At 43.1% G+C, this 19,013-nt stretch overlaps 1 protein-coding gene across 3 annotated transcripts in view; it reads right to left on the reverse strand.

The window, feature by feature from the left end:
• Positions 1–19,013, reverse strand: part of SMIM17 (small integral membrane protein 17) — a 79,120-nt gene that overhangs the window by 32,398 nt on the left and 27,709 nt on the right. For 2 of the 3 annotated variants that reach the window (XM_082368353.1, XM_082368354.1), the window contains exon 4: positions 11,208–18,340. In XM_082368353.1, coding sequence (XP_082224479.1) covers positions 18,060–18,340 — 281 coding nt within the window. In that variant the 3' untranslated portion in view covers positions 11,208–18,059. Of the gene's footprint in view, positions 1–11,207; positions 18,341–19,013 lie in introns of those variants that run through there. The other variant, XM_082368355.1, reaches the window with a different exon arrangement.

Raw genomic sequence — 19,013 nt, forward strand, 5'->3', positions numbered from 1 at the left:
CATAAAAATATAATACCTAAAAATTTTTAAATAATGAAATTTACCCTATTTTATAACATATATTTGCTTTTAAAAGGGGAAATCGACAGTAACACAATAATAGTAGGGGACTTTAATACCCCACTTACACCAATGGACAGATCATCCAAACAGAAAATAAATAAGGAAACACAAGCTTTAAATGACACAATAGACTAGATAGATTTAATTGATATTTATAGAACATTCCAACTAAGAGTGTCAGAACACACTTTCTTCTCAAGTGCACATGGAACATTCTCCAGGATAGATCACATCTTGGGTCACAAATCAAGCCTCGGAAAATTTAAGAAAATTGAAATCGTATCAAGCATCTTTTCTGACCACAATGGTATGAGATTGGAATTCAATTACAGGAAAAAGACTGTAAAAAACACAAATACATGGAGGCTAAACAGTGCGCTACTAAACAACCAAGAGATCACTGAAGAAATCAAAGAAGAAATAAAAAAATACATAGAAACAAATGACAATGAAAACATGACGACCCAAAACCTATGGGATGCAGCAAAAGCAGTTCTAAGAAGGAAGTTTATAGCAATTCAATCTCACCTCAAGAAACAAGAAAAATCTCAAATAAACAATCTAACCCTACACCTAAAGCAACTAGAGAAAGAAGAACAAAGAAAACCCAAAGTCAGTAGAAGGAAAGAAATAAAGATCAGAGCAGAAATAAATAGAAATGAAGAAAACAATAGCAAAATCAATAAAACTAAAAGCTGGTTCTTTGAGAAGATAAACAAAATTGATAAATCCTTACTAGACTCATCAAGAAAAAAAGGGAGAGGACGCAAATCAATAAAATTAGAAATGAAAAGGGAGAAATCACAACTGACACTGCAGAAATACAAAGGATTATAAGAGACTACTACAAACAACTTATGCCAATAAAATGGACAACTACGAAGGAATGGACACATTCTTGGAAAGGTACAATTTTCCAAGACTGAACCAGGAAGAATTAGAAAATATAAACAGGCCTATCACAAGTAATGAAATTGAAACTGTAATTAAAAACCTTCCAGCAAACAAAAATCCAGGAGCAGATGGCTTCACAGGCGAATTCTATCAAACATTTAGAGAACAGTTAACACCAATCCTTCTCAAACTCTTCCAAAAATTGCAGAGGGAGGAACACTCCCGAGTTCATTCTATGAAGCCAACATCACCCTGATACCAAAACCAAAAAAGATATCACAAAAAAGAAAATTATAGACCAATATCACTGATGAACATAGATGCAAAAGTCCTGAACAAAATACTAGCAAACAGAATCCAACAACATATTAAAAGGATCATACACCATGATCAAGTGGAATTTATCCCAGGGATGCAAGGATTCTTCAATATATGCAAATCAATCAATGTGATACAGAACATTAAAAAATTAAGGAATAAAAACCATTATGATCATCTCAATAGATGCAGAAAAAGCTTTTGACAAAATTCAACACCTATTTATGATAAAAACTCTCCAGAAAATGGGCATAGAGGGAACCTACCTCAACATAATTAAGGCCATATATGACAAACCCACAGCAAGCATCATACTCAATGGTGAAAAACTGAAAGCATTTCCACTAAGATCAGGGACAAGACAAGGATGTCCATTCTCGCCACTCTTATTCAACATAGTTTCGGAAGTCCTAGCCACAGCAATCAGAGAAGAAAAAAGAAGTAAAAAAATACAAATTGGAAAAGAAGAAGTAAAACTGTCACTGTTTGCAGATGACATGATACTATACATAGAAAATCCTAAAGATGCCACCAGAAAACTACTAGAACTAATCAGTGAATTTAGTAAGGTTGCAGGATACAAAATTAATGCACAGAAATCTCTGGTATTCCTATACCCCAACAACAAAAAATCAGAAAGTGAAATTAAGGAAACACTCCCATTTACCACTGCAACAAAAAGAATGAAATACCTAGGAATAAACCTGCCTAAGGAGGCGAAAGACTTGTATTCAGAAAACTATAAAACACTGATGAAAGAAATCAAAGATGACATAAACAGATGGAAAAATATACCATGTTCTTGGATTGGAAGAATCAATATTGTGAAAATGACTATATGACCCAAAGCAATCTACAGATTCAATGCAATCCCTATCAAACTACCAATGGCATTCTTCACAGAATTAGAACAAAAAATTTTACAATCTGTATGGAAACACAAAAAACCCCGAATAGCCAAAGCAATCTTGAGAAAGAAAAACGGAGCTGGAGGAATCAGGTTCCCCAACTTCAAACTATACCACAAAGCTACAGTAATCAAGACAGTATGGTACTGGCACAAAAACAGAAATATAGATCAATGGTACAGGATAGAAAGCTCAGAGATAAACCCACATACATATAGTCACCTAATTTATGACAAGGGAGGCAAGAACATACAATGGAGGAAAGACAGCCTCTTCAATAAGTGGTGCTGGGAAAACTGGACAGCTACATGTAAAAGAATGAAATTAGAACACTACTTAACACCATACACAAAAATAAACTCCAAATGGATTAAAGACCTAAATGTAAGACCAGACACTATAAAACTCTTAGAGGAAAACATAGGAAAAACACTGTTTGACATAAACCACCACAAGATCTTTTTTGACCCACCTCCGGGAGTAATGAATATAAAAACAAAAATAAACAAATGGGACCTAATTAAACTTCAAAGCTCTTGCACAGCAAAGGAAACCATAAACAAGACACAAAGACAACCCTCAGAATGGGAGAAAATATTTGCAAGTGAAACAATGGACAAAGGATTAATCTCCAAAATATAAAAACAGCTCACGGAGCTCAATATCAAAAAAAAAAAAAAAAAACCAACCCAATTAACAAATGGGCAGAAGACCTAAATAGACATTTCACCAAGGAAGACATACAGATGGCTAAGAGGCACATGCAAAGATGCTCAACATCACTAATTATTAGAGAAATGCAAATCAAAACTACAATGAGGTATCACCTCACGCCAGTCAGAATGGCCATTATCAAAAAATCTAGAAACAGGGACTTCCCTGGTGGCACAGTGGTTAAGAATCCATCTGCCAATGCAGGGACATGGGTTTGAGCCCTGGTCCGGGAAGATCCCACATGCCGTGGAGCAACTAAGCCCATGCGCCACAACTACTGAGCCTGCGCTCTAGAGCCTGTGAGCCACAACTACTGGGCCTGCATGCTACAGCTACTGAAGCCTGCGCACCTAGAGCCCATGCTCTGCAACAAGAGAAGCCACCGCAATAAGAAGCCTGCACACTGCAACGAAGAGTAGCCTCCCGCTCGCCGCAACTAGAGAAAGACCGCGCACAGCAACGAAGACCCAACGTAGCCAATAAATTAAAAAAAAAATCTAGAAACAATAAATGCTGGAAAGGATGTGGTAAAAAGGGAACCCTCCTGCCCTGTTGGTGGGAATGTAAATTGATACAGCCAGTATGGAAAACAGTATGGAGGTTCCTTAAAAAACTAAAAATAGAACTACCATATGACCCAGCAATCCCACTACTGGGCATATACCCTGAGAAAACCATAATTCAAAATGAGTCATGTACCACAATGTTCATTGTGGCTCTATTTACAATAGCCAGGACATGGAAGCAACCTAAGTGTCCATTGACAGATGACTGGATAAAGATGTGGCATATATATACAATGGAATATTACTCAGCCATAAAAAGAAACGAAATTGAGTTATTTGTAATGAGGTGGATGGACCTAGGGTCTGTCATACAGAGTGAAGTAAGTCAGAAAGAGAAAAACAAATACCGTATGTTAACACATGTATATGGAATCTAAAAAAAAATGGTACTGATGAACCTAGTGGCAGGGCAGGAATAAAGATGTAGACATAGAGAATGGACTTGAGGACATGGGGGAGGGGAGGGCGAAGCTGGGGAGAAGTGAGAGTAGCATCGACATATATACACTACCAAATGTAAAATAGTTGGCTGGTGGGAAGCAGCAGCATAGCACAGGGAGATCAGCTCAGTGCTTTGTGACCACCTAGAGGGGTGGGATAGGGAGGGTGGGAGGGAGGCTCAAGAGGGAGGGGATACGGGGATATATTTATGCATATGGCTGATTCACTTTGTTGTACAACAGAAACTAACACAGTATTGTGAAGCAATTATACTCCAACAAAGATGTATTTAAAAAAATAATTTTGGTAACAAAAATATAATACTTAAAATTTTTAAAATAATGAAATTTACCGTATTTTATAACATATATTTGCTTTAAAAATAGGTCATGAAAATATGTCTATATGTATATTTTCCAGGTCTAGTTTTTTTTTTTTTTTAACATCTTTATTGGAGTATAATTGCTTTACAATGGTGTGTTAGTTTCTGCTTTATAACAAAGTGTATCAGTTATACATATACATATATTCCCATATCTTTTCCCTCTTGCATCTCTCTCCCTCCCACCCTCCCTATTCCACCCCTCTAGGTGGTCACAAAGCACCAAGCTGATCTCCCTGTGCTATGCGGCTGCTTCCCACTAGCTATCTATTCAGGTCTATTTTAAAGTAAATTACAGACATGATCTCACTTCACTGGTAAATACCTAAGCTTGCATCTCTAAGAAAAAAAGAAAATCTTTGCAACCACAATATTATTATCACATAATGAAATAAATAATTTCTTAATATCAGCCACTGACCAGTCCATATTTAGATTTCCTTGGCCCCCCAAGAAAGGTTGAAAAATTGTTGTAATTTATCAGAAACTGATACGTCAAGCCTCGAAAATAACTCAAGCACAAGTGATCTTCAGCTAAGCCAGGAAGGGAGAGATGCAGACATATAACAAATGGGGACACATCTGCCTCCCAGTCCACCAGCTCCCTCAGCTCCCAGCCCCACAAAAGAAGCTGGTGAGGGGCCTGGGAGGAGAGAATCTGTCTGCCTTTTTTACTTCTGTCCTGGCATTGTCTGCACAGGCCTTGGCACACAGTAGGTTCTGAAGAAACATCAGGTGAATGAATAAATAAGAGAAAAACCCCTGACCTTGCCCTGGTGTCCTGTAGGGTCAGGAACCACAGTGTCTGAGTCTTCCCTGTGTTCTAGGTATCACCCAGGCCACAGCACACAGTAGGTCCTGATGAAGTGCCAGGTGACTGAATGAACAGTTGTATATCCCCAGCACCAGCACTTGGAGTCATTCAGAGTCAGGGACCACAGAGTTGGTACTCCCTGTGCCCCAGATATCATGCAATCCAGGCCTTAGCACACAGTAGGTCCTCAGCAGACATGAATTAATAGGTCAGGTAAATGAATGAGTAGGCGAACATCCTCAGCACCACCCCTGCAGGCGTTCACTGTCAGAGACCATGCAATTCTGGTCCATTCCTGTGATCCAAACTTTGCCCAGCCCAGGGCTCAGCACATAGTAGGTCTCCAAGAAGTGCCAGGTGACTGAATGAGTAGTTTATACATCCCAGCATCAGCCCTGGAGTCATTCAGAATCAGGGACAACAGAGTTGGTTCCTCTGCGTGCCCCAGACATCACCCAAGCCATAGCACACAGTAGGTCCTCAATAAATACTGAGTGACTGAACGGATAGTCGAAATGCCCAGCCCCAGCCCTAGAGCCATTCAGGGTCATGGACCACACAGTCTGGCTCCTCCCTCTGACCTTTGCCCAGTTCAGGCCGATGCACACAGTAGGTGTTCAGTAAATGCCAGGCGAAATGGGTGAATGAGTGAAATGGAACCTAGTTTACAGACATGGTGCTGAGTTCAATGACCCGAGAGAACAGAAGAAACAGGCCCTCAGCAGCTGAAGAGCTGCGGGTCAGCCCCGTCTTGGACGGGGGTGGGGCTACAGGGCCGTGGGCGGGGCCACAGGACTGTCCACTGAGCCCTCCCACCAAGACTTCAGGGAGAGCCTACCTGGTCCGAGTGCGCAGGCGCAGAGGGCTCGGGCGCCCCTTGAGTCCGCAGGCACCAGCCTGTATTCGCTGGGTGAAGGGCTCCCAAGCTGATTTTGACTTCGTGGGCGACTGTGCTGCTCCGGCCTCGCGTGTAGGCTGGTTGGCCGGCTGTGACCTCCTGTCCCTGCCCAGGAGCAGGGATGGGCTGTAGGGATGTGTGTGGCGAGTCTGCCCTGAGTCCCTCCTGCTGCAGCCGGCAGCCCCCAGAGGAAGCAGGAGTTTGTAGACCCTCCTGCTGCAGAAAGAATGGAGCCCCCGCGAGGTCAGAGTCTGAGTGTCCACAGCTGCGAAAGGAGCTGAGCCCCTGGAGCAGGAGTCATCGAAAATGTTTGTTTCGGAGCTTTTGAAATGTAGGGATTACAGATAAGGTCAAGAGGAAGAGAAGTGGACAGTCCATGAACACCACGGTGCTGGATGCTGAAGCCGCTCCCTGGTGGCAGCTTGCAGCAAGCCCACCGACCCCCAAACCACTCTCACAACCGGAATTGCCCATCCTCGGAGTAGGCAGTCTCATGATGAGAATTACAAGCTATGGACCAGCGGCTGGGCATCCCACCTATTTCCCTATGATTTTAAATTTGCCATATTTGCCAACTTATTTGACCTATTTCCCCCTCCACCACGTCCCCCACATACTATATGCAGATACTACCCTGGGTCCAACATCTCCATTCCAGGAGGGGACAGAGCAGCTTCAAGCATTTGGGGGAGTGGGTCCGAGAGGCTGGGGCCCCACAAGGTGGTGTGGGTGTAGGGAGGGTTCCTGGGAGACACAGCCTGATCTCCGCAGCCCCCTCCAATTCAACCTTCCCAAGACCAAGTTTCTCTGGAGAAAGCCACCTGAGTAGGAGGACGCCAGAAAAGAGCCGCATTAATCCGTAACTGTCAGGTGGTGATACAGGCTATGAGGATGATCAGAGAGTGACCTGCGGAGGGGGTGGTCAAGGGAATCCTCTCTAAGGAGGCGAACGTTGGAGCAGAGACCTGTAGGACTGAGGGAGCCTTGTGGGCTTCTGGGGGAAGAGCATTCCAGGCAGAGGTCCATTCCAGAGCTGGTGCAAAGGTCCTGAGGCTGGTGCACGATGTGTTTTTTGGAACAGCAAAGAGGCCAGTGCAGCTGGAGCAGCGGAGGGAGTAAAAAGCAGAGATGGGGGCGCAGGTGGGTTTGCGTGGGGCTGGACGGCCATTGTGAGGACTTTAGCTTTTACTTGCTGAGGTGGGTGCATTATATGTGGTCTTAATTATGGTTTAATGGGATCTGCCTGGCTGTTGGGTGGAGAACAGAGCATCAGCGGTGCTGGTGGAGACTTTAATCATCCATGAAATGAAGTTCCTGGCACGTGGCAGAGCCCAAATAAATAACCACTGCTAATATGATTTATATTACTAGCGTGATAATTTTCAATATCTCACAACTGTGATTAAGACTACCGGCTTCGTCTGAGCTAATCTCAGTCCCTTGGCCTGGACATCAGTGATGGTCTCCACAGGCATCGCCATTCACTTCTGCCCAGCTGTGCATCATTCTTCGCCGGCTCCTCCGACAGCTTGTTCCTGCCTCGGGCCTCTGCATCCTTTATTGCAAGACTCTGGTCCCTGCAGCCAAGCAGCGATGGGAGGTGGGGTGTGTGTGACGAGAATCTGCCCTGAAACCACCCCCGCCTCCCCGCCTTGCCAAGTGGAAGAGGTGATGGGGGTGGTAGCTATCCTCCCAGCCACGTGGAGAAGGAGAAGGAGGTCACCCCCAAAAGGAAGGTAACTAGGAGGTCAGCGGAGAGGAAAGTCCTCAGCAATATTTTTAGACCTGGAGAACCAGCTCTAAATTTTGTTCCTTATAAATTCATTCTTTACTTGGACAATCCTCCCCTTCCAACTCACTGCTTTTGTTCCAGGAATACTTAATACATTAAAAAAAAAAAAAGATATACTATTTCCCCTGCATATTTCTAGTAATTATCTTCCAAGACCCAGGAATCTTTTCCCAACATTTCCAAGAATATCATTCCTGAAAAGAGATATTTTATTTTAAATTATTTTCTGCACTGGTCAATGCCTTTTACAAATAACATCTTTAACACAGCCTACATATCCTCATTTACATATTCAGTCATCACAACAGTTCATTCCAGCTCTAAATGAAGCCAATTTCATCCTGAACTTTGGTGTAAGTGAATCTATAATGAATCTCTTTGCTTGAGTTCATTTGAATTGAGACTCTCCTATTTGCAACCAATAAAACACTAATGAATGAAACAGCTGAGGCTTGTGTTTCTTTCTTTTAAGGGCCAGTTTTTGGCTTGTTGGGTGCAATCATCCAGAGAGAGGAATGGAGAGAGAGAGAAGCCCATACTTCTCCTGCCCTGATTTCTCTAGCAAACTCAGGGGAGGCCACTGAAACTCCTATTAAAACAAAATGACTCAAAAAGTCTATACAAACACTGGATATGTCCTAGGCCATGATAAAAGCTTTTTAAAAGGTTTGAGGGGCTTCCCTGGTGGCGCAGTGGGGCTTCCCTGGTGGCGCAGTGGTTGAGAATCTGCCTGCCAATGCAGGGGACACGGGTTCGAGCCCTGGTCTGGGAGGATCCCACATGCCGCGGAGCAACTAGGCCCGTGAGCCACAATTACTGAGCCTGCGCGTCTGGAGCCTGTGCTCAGCAACAAGAGAGGCCGCGATAATGAGAGGCCCGCACACTGCGATGAAGACTGGCCCCCACTTGCCGCAACTAGAGAAAGCCCTTGCACAGAAACGAAGACCCAACACAACCATAAATAAATAAATAAATAAAAATAAATAAACCCAAAAGTTAAAAAAAAAAAAAAGGGTTTGAAAGCAGATATATTATAGGCCACATTCTCTGTTCACAGTGCAGTAAATCAAGAAAACCAAACTCTTTTTAAATAAACCCAATCACTGAGTTTCAAAGCACTCTTTAGAAACATTGCAATATAATACTTAACAACATAAACAAAACCTGAATTATCAGACTTTAAGATGTGGCCAAGGCTATAACCAGAAGTACATTTATACTATTAAGAACACTATTACAGTAAATAACTTTGTAAAAAGAATATAAACGAACTAAGTACTCAACTTAAAAATTGAGACAAGAAATAGAAACAATAAAAAATAAACCCAATACATGTTAAAGGAAAACAAATTATAAACTAGAGAAATAATGGACATAAATCCTAATGATGGTTCTTCAGAAAATTAATAATAAACTAGATAAAACTTTGACAAATCTAATAACCACAAACAGAAGTTGAAAGGCAGAAAGGGGACAGAACAAAATAAAGAGAAGATTTTGTTTAATTATAAAATACTATGCACAAATAAGCTAATCATCTGGGGGGAAAAAGCTCGGTGGAATGAAGCATAGCCTAGGGGATAAAAGAACACTGTAAATCATAAAAATAATGGAGTAAAAAGTATTCATAAGCTGATAACATGAGAAGAAATGGAGAAAGCCATCCAAGAACTCACTGAAACTTCCCCTCCATAGCTCTAGGACCTGATTACTTTATTGGTGAATTCTTTCAAAATGTCAAGGAATTGATACTTCTCAAGCTACAGAAAGTATTCGAAAGCACAGCAAAAGGTTAAACTTTACTCAAGTCCTTCTATGATGCAAGCTTAGCCACGATACCAAAACTTAACAAAGATAGCGCCAGTCTTACATAAGAAGATAGAGGCAAGAATCCTACAGAAAATATGAAGAAATAGAATTCAATATCTGAAAAGACTGCTGTACCACCATCCTAAGAATGCAAAGATGATCTGTAATTAAGAAATCTACCAGATTTCATCACTCCTAAGTTGCACGTGTTCACCTTCTCTGAAGTCAGGATGCATCTTCCACTTGGTGGCATCTTACATTTAAGTAGCATTTTTTTTCTTTCTCAGGGGTATGCAAAATAATGCGTGTTTTACAATCGATGATGTCTTAAGGTCAGTGAAATACAGTAATTCAAAACATCACACAAAAAGGTTAAATACAAAAGAAAAATCATCTCAATTGATGTTTAAAGGGCATTTGATAATATTCAAGACCTATTCCTGATTTTTAATCAGGGCTCTTCCTTAACATGACACAGGGCATCTATTTCTAAACAATAGCCACTTTTATAGTTAAATGTGAAACATCATAGGCATCCCTGTTAAAACCAGGAACAAAAAAAGCACACACACTACCAAGACTATGGTCATTTGTTGCGGAGCTTTTGACCACTCCACAAAGCCCTGAAACACACACACACACACACACAAAAAGAAAAAGTATAAATATCAGAGGGGGAGCCACCACTGTCATGTGCAAGAAAATGGGATTACAGGATTGGGAATGAGACAGTGTATCAGCTGTAAAGCTGTTTGAATTAAAAACTACAAACTATAGCACAGGGAACTATCCTCAATATCTCGTAATAACCTATAATGGAAAAGAATCTGAAAAAGAATATTTATGTATATGTATAACTAATCACTTCGCTGTACACTTGAAACTAACACAACATTGTAAATTAACTATACCTCAATAAAAACAAATTAAAAAGTATACAACAAAGTGACCAGATATAAATATACAAAACTAAGTACTATACCTATGTCCTAGCAGAGGAAATATCAGAATGATGATACATGTGGTGAAAATTTCAAAATGATATATAAATTCTCACAGTTTCAAATACCACCTGTACGCTAATGACCTTCACATGTACGTGTGTGTGTTTTTCTTGACCCAACCCCTCTCTTAAATTCCTGACATAAATCTCACTGTATACCTGCCACCTCCGCTTGAATATCTCATGGGCACATTAACCTTTACATGTCCCAAATATCCTAATATCCCTCCCCACTGGCCCCCAAAAAGCTCCTCTTGCAGTTTTCCCCCAGTCTACCCCTCAGGTCCCTCCAGGCATCCAACTGTGGCACCCTTGACTCCTGTCTCTCAATACCCACCTCCAACCCGCCAGCCAATGCTGTTGGCTTCACCTTCCAAATACATCCAGATGCTGACCACTTCCATCCACTCCCCCCAGTACCATCACACCGGTCAAAGTCACCATCACTCTTGTTTCTTTCTTTGTTTTAATTCAATTTCTGAGTTTATTTTATGGGAAACTGTACCACTATCTTACACCATACCACCATATTAACTCAACATGGACTAAAGACTTGAATGTAAAACTTAAAATCACAAAACTCATGGAAGAAACATAAGGCAACGGTTCCTTCATACTGGTCTTGGCAATGATTTTTTTTTTTGTATGACAACAGAAGCACAAGCAACAAAAACAAAAATAAACAAGTGGGACTACCTCAAACAAAAATGCTTCTGCACAGCAAAGGAAACTATCAACAAAAGGGCAAACCATTGAATGGGAGAAAATATTTGTAAATCATACATCTGACGAAAGGTTAATATCCAAAACATATGAAGAACTCATGCAACTCAATACCAAAAAAAACCCAACTCCAAACAATTGGGTTAAAAACTGGGCACTCTTGTTTCTTATCCTGACACTCCCCTCACCCCCAATTTCTTCTGTATGCATCAGCCAGAGCGATCCCTCCAAAGCTAAAGTCACTCTGCCCCAGCCACTCTCACCTCCAAGCCTTTGCAGTTATGCTTTCTCCTGCCTGGATATCTCCGCCACATCCTCCAGCTCCACATTTTCCACCACATCTTTAGAAACCCCCTCCCACACCACTCTGTATAGAACAGCATCCCCCAATACCTCCCCACGGTAGACCACCCATCTCCCCTCCCCAGGTCTCTTTCTTCCGTGTCCAGAGAGGGCAGAGATTTTAGTTTGCTCGTGGCTGTATCTCCAGTGCCTGACCCAGAGTCCAAGTTTATAAGTATTTCTCAAATGAATGGAAAGACAGGGAGTTCCCTGGCGGCCCAGTGGTTAGGACTCTGTGCTTCCACTGCAGGGGGCACGGGTTTGATCCCTGGACTAAGATCCCGCATGCTGCGTGGCACGGCCAAGAAAAAAAAAAAAAAAAAAGACATACCACAACGAAGGATGGGAAGACAAAATGTTTAAAACGGTGACAATTCGGCAAAATAACGATGAGTTAAATGCAATTGCTATTAAAATATCTGGGAAGTTTTGGGAATGGGCATGAATGAGTTATCTGGAAAGGTAGGCAGTGGTGAACATTAAAAAAATTCTGTAAAAGGAGAGGAATGAAGGGGACACTACTATGAGATGTTAAAGCATGTTATAAACCATTAATGGGATTCACATCTCTAATCTTCGGTAAAGGACCAATTCCTCCCTCTAGCTTGCTCTCCCCCATTGGATGCCACCTCATTTCAAACCTTCCTTTTACAACCTGGAGAGAATAACCCACGTCAGCAGTTCCCAAACCTGGCAGAGCATCAGAAACCTCTTGGGGGAGTTTTTCACATATTTTGGGTTCCACCCTGGGAATTTCTGATTCAGTGGATCTACATTCAGAGATCTTATGAAGTCCCTAATAATCCACGCTACAGAAAATGAAGCCAACTGGATAAACATTCATTCTCCTGTGGCAACAAAAACAAGGATAACCTAACAATTTATCTGTTGAGGAAATGGGCATGACACAACTGCAGTATAGAATATTTGGCAGCTGTAAAACGTAATTTTTAAAAAGGATGGAAAGTGATCCAGACGATATTGTTGTGAAAACACCAAATGGCAGAATAATAATCTTGGTATAATTTCCTTTTTCGGGGGTTAAGAAATATATGTCATTTACCGTAGGACTCTATTTATATGAAGGCAAAACGAATCTATGCAACCAGAAATCAGAACTGGGATGAGGGAGTGAGTCAGACTGGAAAGGAAGATGAAGGCATTTTCTAGGATGATGGCAGGTTGGTTACACAAGCATATATGTGTGTCGACACTTACTGATAAGTGCATTTTATTGGAAATACTTATGCCTCAATTTTTTTTTTGGCTGTGCTGCGCGGCATGTGGGATCTTATTTCCCCGACCAGGGATCTAACCCGTGCCCCCTGCAGTGGAAGCACACAGTCTTAAACACTGGACCACCAAGGAAGTCCCAGGTATGCCTCCATTTTTAAAAAGCAGAGTATAAATTCAGGAAAATGTAAAAAAAAAAAAAAAGCTTTAAAAAAGAAGAAAATGTAGTGAATATGGCTCATCTGAAATCCAAAAATTTTACACATACACACACGCACACGACACCGCATGTAATGGACCCATCAGTGCCTCACTTAGTTCCTCTTTGTTTCTCCTCCAGCTGCTGCGAGTGTTGGCTGCTAACTTGATGGTTTATGGTTTATATTTATGGTTGCCCCCTTTCTCCTGAGAAATGTCCTTTGCTAAGAGGAGCCACCTCTCTAGAGAGTTACCTAGAAGGTTACACTCACCCCAGACAGCTGTCCACAACCAGCGATGGGAGATAAAAGCCTCCCCACTGGCTCAGAGAAGGACTGGTACTATTCACACTACAGAGCTCCCTGTGGGATCAGACTGAAGCTGGACCTCCGTTAAACCCATATAATATTTGCCTCACTCCCTCTCCTCCTTCCCAGCCTCCCTCACCCCTTACGGGTTCCACCCAAGAACACACTTCCTCAATAAATCCCTTGCACAAGAATCCTAGTTCAGTCTCAACTTCCAGGAAAAAAATGCCTGCAAGGAAACAGGACAACCTTCTAAAAACATTCTGTTGAAGTATAATATGCAAAGAGAAAATTGCATGTATCCTACAAGCGTGATGAATCTCCGGAAGGTGAATCGTGTAACTGGCACCCAGAAGAAGAAGCAGATCATTATCACCACCCCAAAATGTCCCCCTCTCATGCTCCCTTCCTCCCTCATTTACCCCACCTCGAAGGGAACCAGTATCTGGATGTCTAATGTTGTAGATGAGTTTTGCTTTTATAGCAACTTTTACCAAGTCTATTTCTTTCCTTATCTCATACTTAGAAGGTTTGCATTTGTGACACATGCTTGTATTTTATGGTATGGGAGTGATGGGACTATTTTTTCCTCCCTGCTTTCCTACGTCCGGGGCCATAGAGTGGGAATTTCTGCGTCTTAGAAATGTCAGGGGACTTCCCTGGCAGTCCAGTGGTTAGGACTTCACCTTCCAATGCAGGGGGTGCGGGTTCTATCCCTGGTCGGGGACCTGGGATACCACATGGTTTGCGGCCAGGAAGTCAAGGCATAGAACAAAGGCAGTACTGTAACAAATTCAATAGAGACTTTAAAAATGGTCCACATCAAAAAAAAAAAAAATCTTAAAAAAAAAAAAAAGAAATATCAGGGGGCTTCCCTGGGTGGTGCAGTGATTGGGAATCTGTCTGCCAATACAGGGGACATGGGTTCGAGCCCTGTTCCGGGAAGATCCCACATGCCGTGGAGCAACTAAGTCCATGCGCCACAACTACTGAGCCTGTGCGCCACAACTACTGAGCCTGCACTCTAGAGCCCACGTGCCACAACTACAGAAGCCCGTGTGCCTAGAGCCCGTGCTCCACAAGAAGAGAAGCCACCGCAATGAGAAGCCCGCGCACCACGAAGAAGAGTAGCCCCCGCTCGCTGCAACTAGAGAAAGCCCACGCACAGCAACGAAGACCCAATGCAGCCAAAAATAAAATAAGTAAAATAAATTAAAAGAAAAAGAAATATCAGGAAAGTAACTCCTTTCCTCCCCTCCATTCCTTCACTCACTCCTCCCCGCCTGAGGGGTGGAGGGACATAACTGAGTAGTGGGACGGGGAGAAGCCCTCACCCCTTATCCCCAGTCCTCTCTTGGGGGAGGATAAAGTCCCCAGACAGACAGGATACTTCAGTGGTTAAGAAAGGCACTGGATTCAAATCCCACCCCCCCCACTTACAAGCTGAGTGCTCCGCGGAAAGTTTACTTGACCTCTCTGTAACTTAGTTTCCCCATCTGTAAAATACAATCGTAACGGATCCCACATCAAGAACTATTAAGAGAATCAAATAAATTGAGTTAGCTCCATGGTGAGGGCTGTGGAGCCTGCCTCTTATTGATATTAAAGGTCTCTGGTTCCCTATGGCCTGATCTTCTCTCTTTTTTTTTTTTTTTTGGAAGGGGGCCACCTACAGGAAGGAGGCTGAGTCCATGCAGAAATCTCAGCTGGGTCAGGGCCCACCGCCCACCCCTGCCGGGCCCCAGCCTGTGCTCCATCAGTGCTGGTTGAATGAGCCATGACGGAATGAATGAGTGATGAATGAATGATGTCACAGAGGTCTCTGGTCACCTCCCCAACCCTAGCTTCATCTTAAAGGGAGGGAAATCATACTAACTACTTCACAGGGTTCGTGAATTAATAATAAGAGCTAGTGAGTGTCGAGTTAACAACAAGAACCACCCAAGACATGGAAGCAACCTAAATGTCCATCGACAGAGGAATGGATAAAGAAGATGTGGTACGTATACACAATGGAATATTACTCAGCCATAAAAAAGAATGAAATAATGCCATTTGCAGCAACATGGATGGATCTAGAGATGATCATACTAAGTGAAGTAAGTCAGACAGAGAAAGTCAAATATCATATGATATCGCTTATATGTGGAATCTAAAAAAATGATGCAAATAAACTTATTTGCAAAACAGAAATAGAGTCACAGATGTAGAAAACAAACTTATGGTTACCAAAGGGGAAAGGGGAGGGGAGGGATAAATTAGGAGTTGGGGATTAACATACACACTATACTGTATACAAAATAGATAACTAATAAAGACCTACTGTCTAGCACAGGGAACTCAATATTCTGTAATAACCTATATGGGAAAATAATCTAAAAAAGAATGAAAATATGTACATGTATAATTGATCCACTCTGCTGTACACCTGAAACTAACACAACATTGTAAATCAACTCTACTCCAATAAAAATTTTTTTTAAAAAGGTAAAATAAAATAACAAGAACCACTTAGAATCATGTCAGTCCCATAATACGTGCGACATCAGTGCGTGTCTTACCTGGATCACTTCCAACCAGCTGGAGGTTCCTGATTGGTTCCTACACCTCTGCCTCTCCCTCTGCCTCAACCAATCTCCCTTCCTTCCACAGAGGCCAACAGAGTGATTTCTGTAGATCCCCAAATCCCCAGAGGCTCCCCACTGCCTACGAGATACACCCGGGGACTTCCCTGGCGGTCCAGTGGTTAAGACTCTGCGCTTCCACTGCAGGGTGTGAGGGTTCCATCCCTGGTTGGGGAACTAAGATCCCACGTGCTGCGCGGCCAAATAAATAAATACATAAAAATAAAAACCCTTCTTTAAAATTAAAAAAAAAAAAAAGATACACCCAACCTCCTTGGCGTGGAACCCAGCAGCGAGAGGGTCCTGTGAAACATAAGCTGGAACCTTCTCTGCCCTACAGTAGCCACCCAACTCAGAGTGAAAGCCAACATTTTAGCATGGTTGACAATACCCTACGTCATACACCCCCATCACCACCATGACCTCATATCCTACTATTGCCTCCCACTCTTCTCCAGCCAACCAACACCCCCCAGCCCCGCTGTTCCTCACGCATGCCAGGCGCACTCCTACCTCAGGGCCTTTGCACTTGCTGTACCCTCTCTGCCCAGAACCTCTTCCCACCAGATATATCTGCCAGTCTCACTCACCACCTCCTTCAGGTCTGTACTCCAATAGCTCCCTCTCAGGGGGACTCCCTTAACAATCTTCTTAAAATAGCAACCTTTACCCTCACCTCGTACGCCCATAACTCTGCTTAATTTTTCTCCATAGCACTTATTACCATCCAGCATGAAGTATAGGTTAGCTACTCATTTTGCCAATTGTCTGTCTACCTCGGTGACTGTGAGCCCATGAAAACAGGAGCCATCGCTCTCCCATTCACTGCTGCACCCTCATTGCCTTGGACACTGCCTGGCACATAGTAGGTGCACAACAAATAGTTGTGGACTGAATGAATGATCTCATCCCAGTCCCTGCTATGCCCCTAACTCCAGTGTTCCCCAAATGTGCCTTGTTACATCATGCCTCCGTCTTTGCACATGCTGTTTCCTCCCCTGCTCTGCCTGGGAAATTACTCATCCCTAAAATCCCAGGTGTGGTGTCTCTTGGGTATTCAAGAATAAACCTCCTGGCCCACAGAGTTACTTTCTTCTTCCATTCAGCCATCTCACGTGCAGCCAGCACTTATTTCTACACTATCATAGTTGGTTGTTCAGCTTGCCTCTCCCCACCTTGTGTCAATAAACCTTTTCCTGGCTTGAGCCAGTCCAAGTTGGATTTCTGATATACGATTGGCAGATGGGACCCTCATGTGTTGCCAAGAGTGGTTATGTGGTTTTTTCCTAATGTATAAGATAAATATGTAAATAAAAGAACCACTGTTATTATTTCACATGTTGATGTCTTATGCCCCCCACAGAAAACACTAGGTATTTCAGTGAAAGGAATGTGCTTGATAACTCTTTTTGGTTTTATTCACAGTACTTGGATTAAAACCCAGTAGGTAGTTAGTGGATAGATGGATGGTTGGTAGGATGGATGGATGGATGAGTAGGCATATGGGTGGATGAATAGTAGCCACATCCTTCCAACAGCCAACAGGTAGTAGATAGATGAATACGTGGGCAGATAGATGAGTGGATAGATGGATGGATGAGTGGGTGGGTTGAATGGATGGAGTGGTTGCATATGGATGAATGGGCAGATGATTGGGTATATAGATAACTGGATATATGGATGGATGGAATGGGTGTGTGGATGAGTAGGCAAATGAAAGGCTGGGTGGGTGAATCAGAGGACAGATGAATGGGTGGTGGATGTTCAATGGGTAGATGGATGAATGGATAGGTAGAAGGGTGAGTAGTTGGGAGGGTCGATGGATGGATGAATAAGTCAATAGACAGATGACCTCACATGGATGGATGGATGGATGGATGGATGGATGGATGGATGGATGATGGATGGATGGGTATATGGGTGAGTAGACAGATGAATGCTTGGGTGAATAAATGAGAGGACAGATGAATGAATGGTTAATTTATGAAGGATTTATGAGTGAAGGGTTGGAGGGTACACATGGGTGGAGTTATCCCCACCACCTGAGACCCTCCACTCCATGTCTGACTACTATGGAATATGTCCTGTTTCCCATGGGAGACCTCTTGGGGCTCACATCCCCAAACAGACTTTTGTGGGGCAGGGAAATCCCAGGCTGAGGAAGGGAGTGTGACAACCCACTGACATCTGCAGAGTGGGGCATCATCAAAAGAGGAAGGAATCGCCAGCTTACCTGGGAGTCCTCTGACTCATCGTCTTCCTCCACCGAGATCCACTCCTGGGGATGCCCAGTCTCGGGAGAAGGTAGGTCTGGGTGAGGGGGGGGATGGAGGAGAAAGGAGTCATGAGTGAGTGACCAGGCCAGCTGGATGGGTTCTGCTTTCTTCCCACCTGCCATCCCTCTTCTGCTGATATCCTAACACACACACACACACACACACACACACACACACACACACACACACACACACACTGCCCATGTGGTTCAGGTGGGGTCGAGAGAAGGAGAGACCTGAATCCTGATCCCATTTCTGTCACTAACTACCTGGGAGACTTAAAACGAGTCACCTGATGTGATTCACCACCTGAGCTTCTATTCCCTCACCTGTCAAAAGGATACAATAGTTCCTTCTCTATAGGCCTCTGGCAAAAACTGAGTGAGAAAGCAGAAGAAAAAGCCACAGAGTTAAACCAGGAGGAACAAGGCTTCCCCAGCTTCTAGCCTCCGGTGAAGAAATCTCCCCATATTCGAACCTCAACATCCTTCTCACTCCTCAACTGGATAGAACTGGGGGTTGGACCAGAGATGGCCATTTTCCACTCTTTCTGCACCCAGGTCCTGCCAGGAGCCCCAAACCTCCTCCTCACTGCCAGAACTGACATTTCTATTTCCCACAACTTCTGTCCCAGATCTGCTCATCTCCTGTGGAAGGAAGGACCCTTTCCTAGTAGAAGGTCCAGCCCCCATTCTCCTGTGGGGGTG

The sequence above is a fragment of the Balaenoptera borealis genome (assembly GCF_965194805.1).
Source record: "Balaenoptera borealis genome assembly, chromosome: 19".
NCBI lineage: Eukaryota > Metazoa > Chordata > Mammalia > Artiodactyla > Balaenopteridae > Balaenoptera > Balaenoptera borealis.